The sequence below is a fragment of the Xyrauchen texanus genome, chromosome 38 (genome assembly GCF_025860055.1).
Source record: "Xyrauchen texanus isolate HMW12.3.18 chromosome 38, RBS_HiC_50CHRs, whole genome shotgun sequence".
NCBI lineage: Eukaryota > Metazoa > Chordata > Actinopteri > Cypriniformes > Catostomidae > Xyrauchen > Xyrauchen texanus.
In genome coordinates, this window is record NC_068313.1 from 627,749 (window position 1) to 646,252 (window position 18,504).

Sequence of the window (18,504 nt, forward strand, 5' to 3'; positions counted from 1 at the left end):
GCATTCGTGTTATTGTTTTGGTCAGTTTGTGTCATGTTTAAGATGATGTCATGGCAGTAGAGTCGGCGCAACTATGACGACCAGCCTGTATTTCCACCCACGTTGAAGTGGTACTAAACTGCAGTGGAAATGCAAGCTCAGAACAGTAAAGCAAGTCGAGCAGTAATGTGCCGTGGAAAAGTGTCGTTAGTCCGTTTAGAATATCTGTACCTCACTGATTGATATATCAGATTCCACAGCGTATTCCAGTCTCATCAAACCGAACTGGTTAAAAACATCAGTATTGGGCCCAATACCGATTCAAGTATTGGATCATCCCTTACAAAAAGCACAATATTAACTGGTATGAACGGAATAGTGAATGACGAAGCATGTTCCTGAAAGTAATCATATTAGATGTTCAGTACTTTTAACGGTAGTTACAGCTGTGTATAAAACCTGTAGTGTAAAGCTGACAAACTCTACTGTCATTGTCACCAAGTAATAATGACAGGAAATAATCGGCTCGGATCATTGGCTGACGTGTGATTGCTTTTATCGGTTGATAGAGACTAGAGATGTATCTGCCAAACTTTGAGTTAATTGCAACAATTGTTATGGACAATTGACAAAACTACCAATCTTCATAATCGACTCTTCTGTGCATTGTCAAAGCTTAGGCTGCATTATGTCCACCAGACCCCAATCAGACATGTTTTACAAGTATATATGGACACCAAGTGCTTCTTAAAATCTGTAACAATCAAAGAGTGGTTATTTTATTAACGCTACATGTCCATCAGTAGAGAACAATTGACTGTAAATCCTGTGGTTTATAAAACAAGTCTGTAATGATCAGGTTAGTAGCTGCAGTACATAAATTATCTACATATCCCAGGATGCCTTTACATAGCGGACACTGAAGCAGATATTAGACATTGTACCTTTGGGTCAGCTACATTGTTGTATACTAGATATGACCAAAACACCTGCACATATCTAAATGAATAACCTTCACTTAGTGTATTTGGGACCTAGTTTATAGATGAAGTGTCTTTTCTGCAGCATTAAATAGAACAACCAAACACAAATATACAGCCTCACCATGCAACTCAACCTATTGTTGGAAATGTGACAGATTTCAGATCGATTTGTGCAGAAATGATCTTTCAATGATTGGCTGTACATCATTTCTTGTGAAAGTGTTTTATACGGTGCACATCTTTGTGCTACCGGAAGTGATTCACTGAGAATCCTTTTGTTTATTGTAGAAAACTTTCAGAATGGAGTAGCATAGGTTTTATTTTATATTTTCCAAATCACACTTTCATGAGTCGCCTAAACATTTTAATCCATGTTTAATATACAGAGTATTAAGAAAATGATTGAAGGAATAGTATTGATGTGTTCATCTGTCTGAATGGGAGACTGAGGCCACATCAAGTTTTAATTTGAAACGTTAATCTATCCGTTTACACTCCATTATGGCATATGGGAAACAATGATTTTGGGAAATTCAAGTTGTGATCTGATGAAAATGGACGTGTGAATGTGGCCTGATATGAAAAGTGCTTATTGTGCTATAATAAAGAGTATCAAGAGAACTTTAATTGTATTTTATTTCAAAAGGAACACGACAGCAGTGTAATTAAAACACAAATATCTGACAGATTTCTACTACACAATACAAAAGTCATTTTCTTTTAGAAAGGGTAAAAACATGTAGAATAGAGAATAATGAAAGCTGGACAGACACATGATATCAAACACAATTATGATATATCAATGAGTGAGTTTCCTCTCATGCCGTCTCGATCTCTCTCAGGACGATGGTTTTGGGGTTGATGGCCACATTCTTGGTGGTGTTGTGCGTCTTGTAGATGCCGATGAGACGGTCGGCCATCTCAAACATGTTGTTCCTCAGAGAGATTATGATGAATTGAGCATTCTTCGTTTGTTCCTGAAATCATGAGTCACAATCAAAAGAGCATTTAAGTCAAGAAACAGACAGTTTTCCTCATTGTGTTTTTCAGAACAATTATACAGGAAATAAATACAATTATGAATCATTTAGAACAAAGTCAACTATTTTGACCAGTTAAGTGAAAAGAACCACGACTGATGATTGACTCGAACATCACTATGGCTTGTCAGAAAGTTCTATAGATGGAGTTACTGTTTACAAACAAACGCTCCGCCACTGTCTGTCTATGGGCACTTTGCTCAAATTGTGCTGAAACTGCCCAACAAGTGCTGTTAGTGGGGACAGAACCGTTTCCCACAGATTATTGGAGATTAGGTCTTCAAATTCTCACCTGCTCCTTGCATCAGTAAAAACTCAGGATTTGACATAATTAAGGATAATTCACAGGTCACGTCTTTGTTATCACATCTTTTCTATTAGACACAATTGACCCACAGCAGCTGTTGATTGATATGAACTTTTTAATGAAAGAAATCATGCAAACTCTGATCGCAAACAGCTGTTTTTAATTTCCAAAGTGCTGTTGCTGTGACAGATGAGATCAAATCTAATCTAATGATGATCTTATATGATCAGATGTAACAACAGGAACAGATCTCATCATCACTGCAGCACATGAACTACTGTTAGTGAAAAAACAAGTGAATAAAATAATATCATTGTTCAAATGATGTCAGTGTGACAGATATGAGATCAAGATGGGAACATAGCGCAGAACCTTGAACTTTGAAAGACAGCGGGGACTCTTATTTTGAAATGCTTCCGGCTCATTCAAACATAAAAGGGAAATAAAATGTGCTCTACTACAATAATTTACAACAGTATAAACAATTAAAAGTAAACATTGTTGTATTTCATCCACACTATATCATCATCATCATCATCAGCTGATCATTAGTGATGGTTTGTCATAAATGTTCGATATATTCTAATGAGTTAAACATCTGGAAACACTCACAAGCACCCGTGTGCTGTTTTCACTCTCAAGGACGTGGCGCATTAATTTATTTAATTAAATCATATTCTTCTGAAGCTTCATCATCACATTAGGTCATAACACTGAGGTGGAAAGACATGAATTGTGATACAGGGTTTCTGCAGGTATCATCAAATCTTATTTAAAGCTTTTTAATGCCATTTTTAATGCCATACACGACCCATGACTAACCACACACACACACACACACACACACACACACACACTTCTAAAAAACCCTGTCCCAATTGTAACCATTCAATTTGACAATGATGACAATTGAAATAAACTGTATAACTAACTGTATTAGAAATGGCTCAGAAGACAGCTTAAAATGTCAATTTATTTGCAGATATATCAAATTTAATTTAACATACGAATGGATGTGTATGACTGGTGCTGAACGGCAGTGTTCAGACACCAGAGCACCTCTGCCTGCAGCGCCGCATTCAAACCAAACACTGCTCAAAGTTCGATCGATTAGTGTAGTGGCGCCGCAGGAAGCGGTGGTCACTACAGCAGCAGTTGTGGTGGTAGCAGTAGTTGCTGAAGATGTTACTTTGTCGGTCACGGTGAAGTAACTTGAGATATTTAATTGTTGTCTGCCTTTTACAGCTGATTTATGACCATCGGACTGCATGTGAGATTTAACAGCTCCATGTTGACAACCATGTCCTAAATTCTTTGTCTTCTAGCCACTTTTGCGGGAATTTGCAACATGACTAAATTTACGTTCTCTGTTCTAACTCCTCCAGGTTCCAGCCCGCCGTGGTTCAAACATCCGGCATTACGTCAATTTTGCACCGGCCAGAGGCAATTACCAAACTGGATCTGCGTGTTTATCACATCAATGTACATATTTTGCAACAGTAAATCAAAGTTATTAATTGTGAAGGCTATATTCAAAATAAATTGGTAATATTATTTTTTCAAAACTATCTAAAATTTTTAATTTCTGTAGGAATAACATTTAATGCTTTTTAATGCTACTTAAGGCCTTCATTTTCACAAAATCCATTTAATGACATCTAATGCCCCGCAAAAACCCTGTAAATGTTTCCCAATTATGTATTGACATGACAATCAACAGCATTTCAGTGTAAAAGGAGTAACAAATAATCTTGTGAGCATTTGAACGCAGCCGTGTGTCAGACAGACCCACACGAGGACTGCAGAAACAGTATTCCTTACATCTTTTTTGAGATTTTTAATTATTGACTTGAGGCACTGATACTTTTGAAATCCCCAGCTGTAGTCATGCAGCATATTCACTTTCAGTGCAGTTACATGTCACAGTGTGGGAGTGTTCAGTGGATGTTAAAGACAGCAGTACGTACATAGATGTAGCAGGCCACGATGGAGACGTTCTTGAAGTCAAGCGCAGCATCAATCTCATCCATGAAGTAGAGTGGAGTGGGTTTGAAGTGATGCAGAGCAAACACCAGCGCCAGAGAGCTCAGCGTCTTCTCTCCTCCAGACAGATTGTAGATCTTTTTCCAGCTCTTCTTAGGAGGACGCACACTGACAACACAGCACATACAACACCGTCAAACTCACAGTGTATAAAAGTCAAACTGAACACTATGAGCTGTATTATTGGCATACCTGAACATGATGCCTTCAGAGAAGGGGTCGAGACTGTCCACCAGCTCCAGCTCAGCATCTCCACCCAGAGTGAGCATCTGATAGTTCTCCTTCAGTTTGTTGGTGATTATGTTGAATCCCGCCATGAACTCGTGCAGTCTCTGTTTGCGCAGGTCCTCACAGCCTCTCTTGAAGCTGTCTCTCTGTGTGGTGATGTCATCCAGCTCCGCCACGCGCTGCAGATACAACTCCTCCTACACAAACACACAGCGTCAGTCTTTGCTGACAATATCACATTTCACACAAACATCAAGAAAAATTTGAAATAATATTTTGCATATAGAACATTTTAGGTGCTTTGAGGTTTTGCATTTTTCTTTCATCACACATTTTACCCCCTACATGCATTAAGACATCATTTCATTATTCAACTTTTGAAATTTAAATTGCATATTGTCATAAAACTTTTGGAGATTATGGGGTACAAATTCAAATCTTTCTTGAAGCAAAATATAATTTCTCATTAATTTCTTTTGATATTTGTTTGAAATATGACATGGACCTGTTCTCCACTGATTTCATGAGGTCAGTGTGTTACATGTGCTTTTGAATTGATCAAATGTCTCCGAGCTGTGATCATGTGTGTGTGTGTGTGCGAGCACCTTTTTCTTAAACTCAGCAATGGCTCCCAGGTTTGGTTTCATGTTGCCACAGCGCTCCTCCAGCAGAGCGATCTCATTCTTCATGATGTCTGGATTGCTGATGTTCTCCAACTGATCTGGAGTCAGTGTCGGCAGATCTTCTGATGCGGTTCCATCAATGAAGTGCAGTGAGAGTTTACTGGCCTAACAAACACACAACAGCACTCATCACGCTCACAAAGAGACACACTCTGTCTGAAACACTTGGCTTTCTGCTCTGTTCCTCTAAGGATGTCGAATTTAAAGTCTGGCTCCTGTGGCAAAACCTGTAAAGAATTACTGCTTTAAAAGGTGCACTTTTTAGGAAACTTTATGGGCAAAAAAGCATTAAAATCCCCTCAATATTCAGCATATTGATTGATTGTATATTGCCAGCAAATATCATAAATATCCACAGATTTCCTGACTAGCCACTGGGTGCTGCCATGATGATTCTAATCGCTGCTGGACAGTTGGCTGGTTCCAGTCTCTTTAAGAAAAGAAATGAAACCAATACGAGCACTCCAGACAGAGAACAACAACCATTTTAAGTGTCATTTGGAGTAAAAATGAGTTCAGGCTCAACTTGTGCAACTGTTGGCTTTCATAACTCAAAGTAGTTAATGATTTCAACATATGAATGTTACATCTATATGGCACTTTTCTGACACTACACTCAAAGCGCTTTACACAGTGATCAGGGGACTCTCCTCAACCTCCAGCAGTGTGCAGCATCCACCTGGATGATGTGACAGCAGCCATAGTGCGTCAGTAGCTATTGGTGGAGAGAGTAGAGTGATACAGCCAATTAATGGATGGGCATTATTAGGAGGCTATGATTGAGAAGGGCCAATGGGGGGAATTTGGCCAGGTCACCGGGGTTACACCTCTACTCATTATGAGAAGTGCTCTAGGATTTTTAATGACCACAGAGAGTCAGGACCCCGCTTTAACGTCTCATGTGAAGGACAGTATAGTGTCCCTATCTCTATCCTGGGGCATTAGGACCCACACAGGCTGTAGGGTGAGCACCCCCTGCTGGCCTCACTAATACCTCTTCCAGCAGCAACCTTAGTTTTCCCCACGAGGTCTCCCATCCAGGTACTGACCAGACTCAACCCTGCTTGGCTTCAGTGGACAAGCTGTCTTCAGCTACAGGGGGATATGACTGCTGGCAACGTAATGCATCCACTCGTTAAACTTCATAAACAGTCATTGCAACTCTAAAGTTGGATGGATTGGTGGTGGTGTAGTGGGCTAAAGCACATAACTGTTAATCAGAATCCCCACAGTCACCACCATTGTGTCCTTGAGTAAGACACTTAACTCCAGGTTGCTCCCTTAACTCCAGGTTGCTCCGGGGGGATTGTCCCTGTAATAAGTGCTCTGTACGTCGCTTTGGATAAAAGCGTCTGCCAAATGCATAAATGTAAAGTATCAGCCTTGTGGAGCTACAAGCTTTTCTCACAATTTTTACTCCGTTAATACGCTAAACACCACATTATCTGCTGATGCGAGTGAGACTGGAAACTGAAAACAGGCATCCGTTATGGAACACTTAAAAAAAGGGTTTAAAGGGTTGTGTTTGAGATGTACCTCTTTCTCCCAGTGTTTGATTTTATTCTGGAATTCATTGATAGCCGTGTCGATGTGCTCCACCTTCAGCCGAACATTCAGAGACTCTTTCTGTAGAGTGTGTTCCTGCTCCTGAAGTGCCTTGATCTCCTGCAGAATGCCCCGATGCTGCTCCTGAACCTCCGGCAGAGCTTCCTGTACAGGTCAAACACACTGAAACTGAGCAGTCTGAGCTCTACACACATCTCTTCAGTGACAGATAATGGATAGAGATGTACCTCGGCCTGCTGGTAGGTATTCATGATTTCTCCGGCCTGCTCCTCAAGTTTCTTCAGCTGCTCCGTTAGTTCCTCCATCAGCTTTTCATTGTCTTTCATCTCCTTCTCCAGCTGACACACGCTCTCCTCAAACTTCTTCACATTACTAACAGAACAAACACAATGTCCACACTTAAACTACATTTCTACTTCTTTTGAAGAGAATAAATGTGAGTGGTGTTTGCCCCATGCAAAACTCGCTGTTCTGGGTGGAGTTGGGATTTGTTTAAGTCACTGTGAGCAACAGTAGTAGTGATGCTTGACCTCAACACTACTAACTAAAGACAAACAGTGACTAAGTGCAGAGAAATGATGCTGATGTATACCGTCCAGAAGTCTTGATGGCCACCTGAGCTTTAGTGACGGCTGAGGAACATTCATCCAGCTGCAAGTTGATCTGGTCCAGTTTGTCCTGCTGGTTCTTCAGTTTGTGACTGTTGATGTCTACGATGAGTGTGTGCAGTCTCTTCACTTCTGACTCAACCTTTCCTGCTTTAGTGGATGCTGCCTCAAAGTCTTCAAAAGAACAACAACAGTATATCGATGAGGTTTGATATGACACGTTCGGAGTCTCAGCCAGGGCCCTATGAAATGGGCAGGGCCAAGGGTGTGATGACATGTTGTGGGGTCGTGTAAATGCATCTGAGCAATGTCAAAACGTCAACTATCAAAACAGTTTTCAAAACAAGACATTTCAAGATTGGGAACTATAAATGCTCTTATTAGACTAGGGAAGTTTTGAAATGTACAGTATATTTAGATATATGAGCAAAATGTACTATAAAAACAAAGGAAATTTTGATTTCACATTTCATGACCCCTTTAAACTTCACACATCCATTTTAATTGGGATTTTATTATGGCATTAAAATAAGTGAAGACCTGTCAGTTTCTGTGTGTTTTGACTTTCTATAGTGCAATTGTTAAACTGCAAAAATGCTGCGATTTAATCAAATAAACATACATACAGCCTGCATTAGCTGTGTACTGAAATATGATTGAGCGCTCTGCTCTGATCAGCATGTGGGATGATCATGAGCATCTGATCAGCTTCTCACAATCACTTTGAAGTGCACAGCACATTTACAGTTAAAAATAAATAAATCACACTAGAACGTAATTTAATTAGATTGTGAAATAAAACAGAATTATCCAAAATGTGTCAAATTCTGTGACATTTAGCATTATACAGTTAATACAATTTTTATGTCTGGATTCTGCGATTCCATCTGCGCTTTATGGCATCGTGGAAATCATAGGGCCCTAACCTCAGCTATGTTTACAGGGCAGACCAGGGCTAGTTGTCAGAAGGGCTGTATCTCAGCCACCAAGAGGCTGAGTAAAAAGTCAAATTACACAAATATGGGTTTTTTAACAGTACTCAAACTACTAGTTCAAATCCTCTTAAATTAGAATTTGTAGAATGTATTATTCTGTCCATTAAACTAAAATTGTAATATTACATTTTTGTAAAAGCACCAACAAAAACATAATACAGGGTTCTTACATCTTTTCTAAAGTCAAATTCAAGCACTTGAAGGTGTATTTTCAAGCTATACGCATTTTCAATGTGTATTTTCAAGCTTTTCCAGCATTACAGCTGTGGTAAATAACATATTTATATATACATACTTTATCATATTAAATCTGTAAAAAATGTAATTCAAAATTCTGTTGCCTGCAACAATCATGCCAACCCTTGCCAACTGCACATTTGAGTAGAGTCAGTTATTTCTGTATTAATTCAGTTCATCATCATCATTTATTTAATATGATTTATTGCTTCAAATTTTATATTATTTTAAATATATTTGATGTAATATTAATGAATAATTAAATACATTAAACATATTTTAATAGAATATAAAGTATTCTTTCATTACAGCCATGCTACATGAAGTGTAATCCTCCAAACTGTAAAGTTTAGGTGTAATTGCGGTTACCCTGCACGAGTCTGAAGCAATCATTTTTTGTCAAGTACATCTTAAGGAGACAGTGTTTGTAGATCTGTGCCGATTTTCAAGAGCTTATAATGTTACAACGCTTTTGAGAAGTCTGTTTCATAATTTTTACGATCGACAGCTTTTTGGAAAATGCTGCCCTGACCACATATCATTTAACTGTATACAATAAGGGGTTGCATTTTAAATATACTAATAATCACTTTACAGTCAACTCATCACTTTGTGAAGGAATGTGCATATGAATGACATCTTAGTTTATCTACAACATGTTTTTAAATATATAAATCACATCATCAAATCATATGTTCTCTGCGCTTCGACGCATCCAGTGATGTCATGAATGAAAATGTATTTCATATATAATGTGTAATGAGACTGATATAAATTCAATGAGACTGTCTGGCAAAAAATTGGGTTTACATACCTCCCGAAAATAAGACTAATTTAGCCTGCGAATTTGCTAGCTTAAACAAATGTAACGTGTAACGTCGGTCTAATGGAAAATGACCTACGGCTTAACTTTTACATGGTGAAAAGCTGCAAAACCTTTTTGCAGACTTTACAGCAGGCTACTCGAGGATTTGGTCCTCGTTTCAACCATGACTTGTATTTTTCGTTTTCGAGCCAACGCTCATTGAAGTGACATCCTCCCGGCATGTTGTCATCTCCCACTCTGTTTCATCAGAGGCCACACGTCAAAAAAGACCAGCCGATTACACTAAAGCCACACACCCAGACTCGGAGTGGCAAGAGAGATTCAAGCTGAGGCGCCCATATTTTATACGAAAGGCAAAAGCAATTAGACCCATTCAGTAAGATAGCGAATTATTATGAAAGCAATGGAATTACAATTTCAAGCAGTTTTAAGCACTTTATCCAAATCCAATTTTCAAACCATGAAAACACCACATTAAAATTCAAGCACTTTCAAGCATTTCCAGCACCTGTATGAACCCTGATAATAACTGCCATACATTCAAACATGTGAGTATATTATGAAGGCAGATTTTTTTTCTGAGAGGTTTACATGTGTTCTTAGGACATGGGTACAGTGCATCCGAAAAGTTTTCACAGCGTTTCAATTTTTACACATTTTATGTTACAGCCTTATTCCAAAATTAAATTAATTATTTTTCTCAAAATACTACAAACAATACCCCATAATGACAACATAAAAGTTTGAAATCTTTGCAAATTTATAAAAGAAAAAAAGTAAAAATGTATTCACAGCCTTTGCCATGACACTCAAAATTGAGCTCAGGTGCTTCCTGTTTCCACTGATCATCCTTGAGATGTTTCTACAACTTGATTAGAGTCCACCTGTGGTAAATTCAGTTGATTGGACATGATTTGGAAAGTCACACACCTGTCTATATAAGGTCCCACAGTTAACAGTGAATGTCAGAGCACAAACCAAATCATGAAGTCCAAGGAATTGTCTGTAGACCTCCCGAGACAGGATTGTATCGAGGCACAGATCTGGGGAAAGGTTCAGAAACATTTCAGCAGCATTGAAGGTCCCAATGAGCACAGTGTCCTCCATCATCCATAAATGGAAGTTTGGAACCACCGGGACTCTTCCTAGTGCCGCCCGGCCAAACTGAGCGATAGGGGGAGAAGAGCCTTAGTCAGGGAGGAGACCAAGAACCTGATGGTCACTCTGACAGAGCTCCAGCGTTTCTCTGTGGAGAGAGGAGAACCTTCCAGAAGAACAACCATCTCTGCAGCACTCCACCAATCAGGCCTGTATGGTAGAGTGGCCAGACGGAAGCCACTGCTCAAGAAAAGGCACATGACAGCCCGTCTGTAGTTTGCCAAAAGGCACCTGAAGGACTCTGACCATGAGAAATTAAATTCTCTGGTCTGATGAAACAAAGATTGAACTCTTTGGCCTGAATGTCAAGTGTCACGTCTGGAGGAAACCAGCCACCACTCATGACCTGGCCAATCCCATCCCTACAGTGAAGCATGGTGGTGTTTTTCAGCAGCAGGAACTGGGAGACTAGTCAGGATCGAGGGAAAGATGAATGAAGCAATGTACAGAGACATCCTTGACGAAAACTTGCTACAGAGCACTCTGGACCTCAGACTGGGGTGAAGGTTCATCTTCCAACAGGACAACGACCCTAAGCACACAGCAAAGATAACAAAGGAGTGGATAGAAGACAACTCTGTGAATGTCCTTGAGTGGCCCAGCCAGAGCCCAGACTTGAACCCGATTGAACATCTCTGGAGAGATCTGAAAACGGCTGTGCACCGATGCTCCCCATCAAACCTGATGGAGCTTGAGAGGATCTGCAGAGAAGAATGGGAGAAACTGCCCAAAAATAGGTGTGCCAAGCTTGTAGCATCATACTCAAAAAGACTTGAGGCTGTAATTGGTGCCAAAGGTGCTTCAAAGTATTGAGCAAAGGCTGTGAATACTTTCCAGATGGATTGTATTTCACGGAAGTCAGGTTAGGGCATGTTGTCCCACTTCTATCACGGCAGGTTGTCACATCTGTCTCAAATGTCCCTTTATAATTTGTCGTCAGAAACAATTGTTTCTTATTTTGTATGCTACCTTGTCCATTTTGTGCTTCATAATTGTTTTACTTTTTAAATTTAGCTTAATAGCCTTCAATAGGCTATTTAAATAAGTCATAGAATTTGTTTTGATCCTGGTGGTGGGGTGAAAGGAGGATCTGTCCCTCCTTATGAAGGCTCATTAAGATCACAGTACAGAAATGCGATTTAACCTAGCCCAATATGCCCTAAGCTCAGCAACATTTAACCGGGCAATGTAGTGAACGAGCTGCCACAGTTTCAATATGATTGACATTGAATTCAGTGAATGTCTTATTCCCATCTCAATTGTCAAGCTAAGTTAATCAGCTAGTTTACACAACTAAAATTAAAGGGATGTAGTAACTTGTCAGCCAAATTGGGTGCAGAAAATCACAGTCTTCCTCCTCATACTGCACCCTGTCAAATCCTTCCAGTTAGAGATGCATGTCCCTTTTAGATATGAAACCTGATGTGTTCGATACTGTGGTTTTCTTCTGGGGTTTTGCTATTTTACCAGGTGCTTGGCTGGGCTGCAGAGACTTGAGAAACACAGCTGCCTATTACTAGCCAATTAGAAAATGAAAACTATACAGCTTGCTGCAGGAGGTTGAATCAAATTCTGATTAGCATTGTCTTTTTCTAAGCGACTGCTCATTCTAACCTGCACGTTTGAAAGACACCTCTTAATTCTACACACTGGAGAACATTTTCAATGGCTGAATATGAATTTTATCATAAGTGACACAGGCTTAGGCTATATCACAAACATAGATGGTTATTTTTTTCATTATTATCGTTTCAATCAAGCTACTTAATGTTCACAGGACATGTGCCTCTAGGTTAATGGCAGGTTTCATTGCAACTACATGCTCAGCTACTGGGGCAAGTGATCAAAAGATGTATCTTTTTGTAAGGTTCAGAACACTTAAAGGTTTGAATCTACAGGAATGGACTGACATAAATAATTATAAAAAAAAAAGATAAAATCACTGGAGTTTAAAGCATGACACCTAGTGCTGGTCTCCCTTTAGTATTTTAAAAGGCCAAAAACTCAAAACATTCATTTACTTTGGGTAATCATCAGTTTATCCAATGCAACTACATAATTTTTACAACAGCAATGTTTTAATCTTACAAACTTCATCTGCCATTTAATATAGTCTTACCCCCAGAGTTTTAACAAAAAATGAATATCAATGACTCTTCTGGTCATTCATGATCACCTGGTTAAGTTTTTTTTTGTACTCATTGCTGACAGAATATAATTTCCCTGTCAGGTACCATTCTTTTGACTGAAGAGATCTCTCCAGTAAGACCCTCAGTAGTATTAGACTTTCTGATCACAAAGAACAAAATGTAACCAACAAATCATTTGAGAGCAGCACAAATTATATTAACTTTTTAAAACACACTTCTCATTTCCATGAGGCAGCAAAAAAAAAGTTCCCCTGATGTCTGCAGGTTTTCCATGACTGTGGGATCTCCAGTCAGTGGTGTTACTGTACCTTTCTTGAAGCTCTCCAGTTTCTTCTCCATCTGTTTCTGTTTGGCCTTATCAGGAGCAGCAGAGATGACGTTTGCCTCCAGATCTTTAATCTGAGTCTTCAGATGAAGCTCCTGCTCTGTCAGACTCTACAACACACACACACACACACAGATGTCATCATCACTCATACACACACAGTGTGTAGATATTACTCACACAAACACGTCCAGTGTGTAGATGATCAGTGTTTGAGTATGTCTGACCTGTATGGAGGCAGAGTATTTCTCCAGTGTGTTCTTCATGTCTCTCAGCTCACATTTGGCTTTGTGCACTTTCTCCTCCAGCTGAAGTTTCCTCTGCTGCCAGTCCTGCAGTTGAGTCATCTCCTTGTTTAAGGCGTTCTCCATTTTATCCAACTGAAACAAACACACATTTTTAAATCATGTCTTACATCAAGCTTTAATTTACAAGCAAACTTGAAATGTACATGTAGTTGACCTTAAGTCTTAAAAAAAAACCATTTGATTTGAAGTTGTGAATTTTTTAAGAAAACAAAAAACAAAAATCAGACATAATATGAAAAGAATGATCCACTTTAGAGATCGACCGATAACACTGACAAATAAACGGGTGGAAAAGTTCAATAACGATTAATCAGGTGATATTAAATTATAATTTTTTTAACCATTACAAAATGTTCTTAGTCTCCTTACAGGCACAGAAAGAGGCAACAACAGTCCAACATTTATAAAATCCCAGAATATGTTTACGGTGCAACCAAAACCCCATTAATAACCAGAACAAAAACAAAATGGCGCATAACGCCTGACTTTATTAGGAACAAGCCTGAAACAAACTGGAGACTTTTTTTTTAAATGTCTGTATCTTTCCATTACAGGCATCAGTGCTTTTCTTTAAAGTTAGCATGTAATCAGGACCTGATCTTGAGTGACATCAGCACAGACTGAAGAGCCCATCCTGCCCTTCATCACTCGTCCTCCTCCTCCAGTCATGGTACCTGATTTAGAGAGAAAGAGACATCAGACCAGAGTGACAGCTCTTTATGAGCATCACACAAACACATGAGCTGCACATAAACAGACCGGCCTGCTCGATGATCTGGCCCTGCAGTGTCACCACCCTCCAGCGCTTGTCCTTCTGGAATGCAACGCGCGTGGCCTGCTCCAGGTCTTTAGCCACCAGCGTGTCCCTGAGGGCGAAGTAGAATGCCGGACGCACACTCTCGTCCTTCACACGCACCATGTCAAACAGACGAGGAATATTCTCTGGGGTGGAGATGGAGCTCATGTTCTTCTCCCACACTTTCATCTACAAAACAACAACACATCTCACACTCATGAGAGATGACAAATGCTATTATTGCTAGAATATTACAAAGAAAACCTGAACAAAAACTCAATGGAATAAATGACCTTTGGTTTCGTATTTAAAATCAGTGCTTGATAGTCTGAGTTTATAGTCTAAAAAAAAACTGGTCAATTACACAAGTGGCTGTATGATTGACATGTGAAACAACCAATCACAGCTCACATGTTCTGATCCAGTGCTGTGTGGTACATCAGAAGCAGATGGAATGATCTGTGGTGCTTGTTATAAGGGTTGAAAACTATAACATGAAATATTACAACCAAAAAATAAAACTATTAATTTTCTAATATACAAATGAAATAAATAACTTTATGAAACGTTCATATGAACTAAAACCTGAATGAAATTTAATACATATAAAAACTCTTTTCCATTTTCAGGATTTGGCTGAAGCATCACCTTGTCAAGGCCAATGAACGTGGCAATACCAATGTTTTGTGTCTTCAGGAAGGTCACACACTTCTGTGCTGTGTCGATAGTGTCCACTAAGATATTATCCAGAGATCCACAGCTGGAGGAGACGGCGATGTCATACTTCTCATCGATCGCTCCCAGATCACCCTGTTGAGTCAGACACACGTTTATCTGTCTGTTGTCACTGGCTCCTCTGCTGTCAGTGTGTGTGTGTGTGTGTGTGTGTTTGCGTATGTATATACACACCAGTCGCCCCAGGATGCCAAGGATCTTCCCAGATTGTTTCTGCTGCATGAGCGCATCCAGCACTTTACTGCGGCTGCGGTTTGAAGAAAGAGAGCTTTTGGCTTCAGCTACTTTCTGTCTCATATCACCAACTAACACTCGCTTCTGACGGTCTTGTTCAGAGATCTGCGCCAGCTCCTGCTCATCCTGTACAACACAGTATACAATGTCTTTAACTGCCATCCATGTTTTCTGCATTAGATGATGTAGAGTTAAGGCCCAAACATACTTTACTCAAGCACATGAATGCAGACACACCTTGCCAAGCAATCTTGAATCCACACGTCGTTGCATAGTGAAATGTGTCGGTGCTCAATTCATAACCCAACGCAAGTATGCGCTGCATTCTCAGAGTTGCCACAAGGGGCGCTAGTGGATTTTCATCTTTTAAATCAACAACCATCATGGCGGAGCAGCAATTTGAGAAGAGTCTTGCCAAACAAGTTAGACTATACAAATATATTTACGACCCCGCATCCCCACACCATTAGAATAAAACCGCAATTGAAAATGCTTGGCAAGAAATTGCGGCTTCCCCAAAATCAGCTATATACAGGTGAAACTCGAAAAATTAGAATATCGTGCAAAAGTTCATTAATTTCAGTAATTCAACTTAAAAGGTGAAACTAATATATTCTATAGACTCATTACAAGCAAAATAAGATATTTCAAGCCTTTATTTGATATAATTTTGATGATTATGGCTTACAGCTTATGAAAACCCCAAATTCAGAATCTCAGAAAATTAGAATATTACATGAAATCAATAAAAAAAAAAGGATTTTAAATACAGAAATGTCAGCCCTCTGAAAAGTATAATCATGTATATGTACTCAGTACTTGGTTTGGGCCCCTTTTGCATTAATTACTGCCTCAATGCGGCGTGGCATGGATGCTATCAGCCTGTGGCACTGCTGAGGTGTTATGGAAGACCAAGATGCTTCAATAGCAGCCTTCAGCTCTTCTGCATTGTTTGGTCTCACGTCTCTCATCTTTCTCTTGGCAATGCCTCATAGATTCTCTATGGGGTTCAGGTCAGGCGAGTTTGCTGGCCAATCAAGCACAGTAATACCATGGTCATTGAACCAGGTTTTGGTACTTTTGGCAGTGTGGGCATGTGCCAAGTCCTGCTGGAAAATGAAGTCAGCATCTCCATAAAGCTTGTCTGCTGAAGGAAGCATGAAGTGCTCTAAAATGTCCCGGTAGACGGCTGCGTTGACTCTGGACTTAATAAAGCACAGTGGACCAACACCAGCCGATGACATGGCTCCCCAAACCAACACAGACTGTGGAAACTTCACACTGGACTTCAAGCATCTTGGATTGTGTGCCTCTCCATTCTTCCTCCAGACTCTGGGACCTTGGTTTCCAAATGAGATGCAAAATTTGCTCTCATCAGAAAAGAGGACTTTGGACCACTGAGCAACAGACCAGTTCTTTTTTTCTTTAGCCCAGGTAAGACGTTTGACATTTGAAGCCCATGTCCAGGACCCGCCTGTGTGTGGTGGCTCTTGATGCAGTAACTCCAGCCTCAGTCCACTCCTTGTGAAGCTCCCCACACATTTGAATGGCCTTTTCCTGACAATCCTCTCCAGGCTACGGTCATCCCTGCTGCTTGTGCACCTTTTTCTTCCACACTTTTCCCTTCCACTTAACTTTCTATTAATGTGCTTTGATACAGCACTTTGAGAACATCCAACTTCTTTTGCAATTACCTTTTGAGGCTTTCCCTCCTTGTGGAAGGTGTCAATGATGGTTTTCTGCACAACTGTCAGGTCAGCAGTCTTCCCCATGATTGTGAATTCAACTGAACCAGACTGAGAGACCATTTAAAGGCTCAGGAACCCTTTGCAGGTGTTTAGCTGATTAGAGTGTGACACTTTGAGCCTACAATACTGAACCTTTTCACAATATTCTAATTTTCTGAGATTCTGAATTTGGGGTTTTCATAAGCTGTAAGCCATAATCATCAAAATTATATCAAATAAAGGCTTGAAATATCTTACTTTGCTTGTAATGAGTCTATATAATATATTAGTTTCACCTTTTAAGTTGAATTACTGAAATTAATGAACTTTTGCACGATATTCTAATTTTTCGAGTTTCACCTGTATTGTATGTAAACATAAGCAAAGTTAAATCATGTGCAGGTCTAAATTCAGCAGATGTTTTTATTGAAACAGCATCCTGAGGTTAGGTAAACGTACCACACACACACACTTAAACAACAAGGAGTTATAAAGAATACATATCTAATGATGAAAGTTGTGTATTTTAGGTAGAAAGTTAAAAAGTTATCACTGTGCCTTTATTACTAATCCACCTCAAATCTGTCATGTTTGCTTTTGTGGCTCTAGCAGTTAGAGACAGATCAGGAGAAGTCAGACACCATTCCAGTACTACTGCCCACATCCCCCCTCCCTCTGGCTGTAGAGGAGTCTATGGTTGAGGCACAGAGACCCATCAACAGTCTGATGCCAAGAAGCAACCACCACCACAGCATCAACATCACACATTTGTGGCACCTAAAACAAACTATCGCCCCCTTGTGGTGTGAGGTTTGTAACCACCATTTAAAGTATGTACAGCGGGACCACGCATAGGCAATGTGTTGGCAAAGCATGTGTCTGCGTTCGCATATTTGCGTGAAGTAGGTTCCGGCCTTTACACAACACACACACACCTTGTTGAGCTGCTCCTCACACTGTGGTATTTTGACGTTCAGGTCTTTGATGGCTGCTCTTCTGTCTCTCAGCGTGTCTACAGCCTCCTGTAGGGCGTGTTTGGCCTGGTTCAGTTGACTTACAGCAGTGTTGTGTTGACTCAGATAGATATCCAGCTCTGACTGAGCCACATCCATCCGTGAGCGAGTCTCATTCACTGTCTTACTCAACTCCAGTAGCTCCTGCTCCTTTTTCTACACAAACAGGAGAGGAAGGAACATGTGAGAGCTGAATCTAGTTCAGGAAAGTATATAATACAAAATTCATAAACAATATTTTAATATCAATATTTTCAAAAACAAAGTATTTCTATAAAATAAAATGTTTATAGTGCCCATAGACTACTCAAAAACACACAAATATGCAAACATTAATAGGCAACATGTTGCAAAATGGAATAGAGTACACGTGTTTGTGCGGTCTACATAAAATGACTTCATTTTACTTCATGAAAACTGTAACTTCCCTTTTGGGCGATATGTAAAATATATTTGAATAATAATCATTTAAAATATCAATATTCAATTATATGGTCAATCCCCAAGGTCGGTGAATATTTTTGCTTTATTGATTTTGCTTGAAAAATTTAATACATTTATTA

The 18,504-nt window shown here is 39.6% G+C and overlaps 1 protein-coding gene across 1 annotated transcript in view; it reads right to left on the reverse strand.

The window, feature by feature from the left end:
* Positions 1–1,599: 1,599 nt before the first annotated feature.
* smc4 (structural maintenance of chromosomes 4) overlaps positions 1,600–18,504 on the reverse strand; it is a 54,873-nt gene continuing 37,968 nt past the window's right edge. The window contains exons 11-24 of the mRNA XM_052110314.1: positions 17,864–18,097; positions 15,142–15,327; positions 14,881–15,042; positions 14,196–14,421; positions 14,031–14,110; positions 13,356–13,508; positions 13,112–13,238; positions 7,422–7,611; positions 7,057–7,201; positions 6,800–6,973; positions 5,186–5,368; positions 4,545–4,777; positions 4,277–4,460; positions 1,600–1,939 (exon numbers count right to left, since the gene is read on the reverse strand). Coding sequence (XP_051966274.1) covers positions 1,781–1,939; positions 4,277–4,460; positions 4,545–4,777; positions 5,186–5,368; positions 6,800–6,973; positions 7,057–7,201; positions 7,422–7,611; positions 13,112–13,238; positions 13,356–13,508; positions 14,031–14,110; positions 14,196–14,421; positions 14,881–15,042; positions 15,142–15,327; positions 17,864–18,097 — 2,436 coding nt within the window. The 3' untranslated portion in view covers positions 1,600–1,780. The remainder of the gene's footprint in view (positions 1,940–4,276; positions 4,461–4,544; positions 4,778–5,185; positions 5,369–6,799; positions 6,974–7,056; positions 7,202–7,421; positions 7,612–13,111; positions 13,239–13,355; positions 13,509–14,030; positions 14,111–14,195; positions 14,422–14,880; positions 15,043–15,141; positions 15,328–17,863; positions 18,098–18,504) is intronic.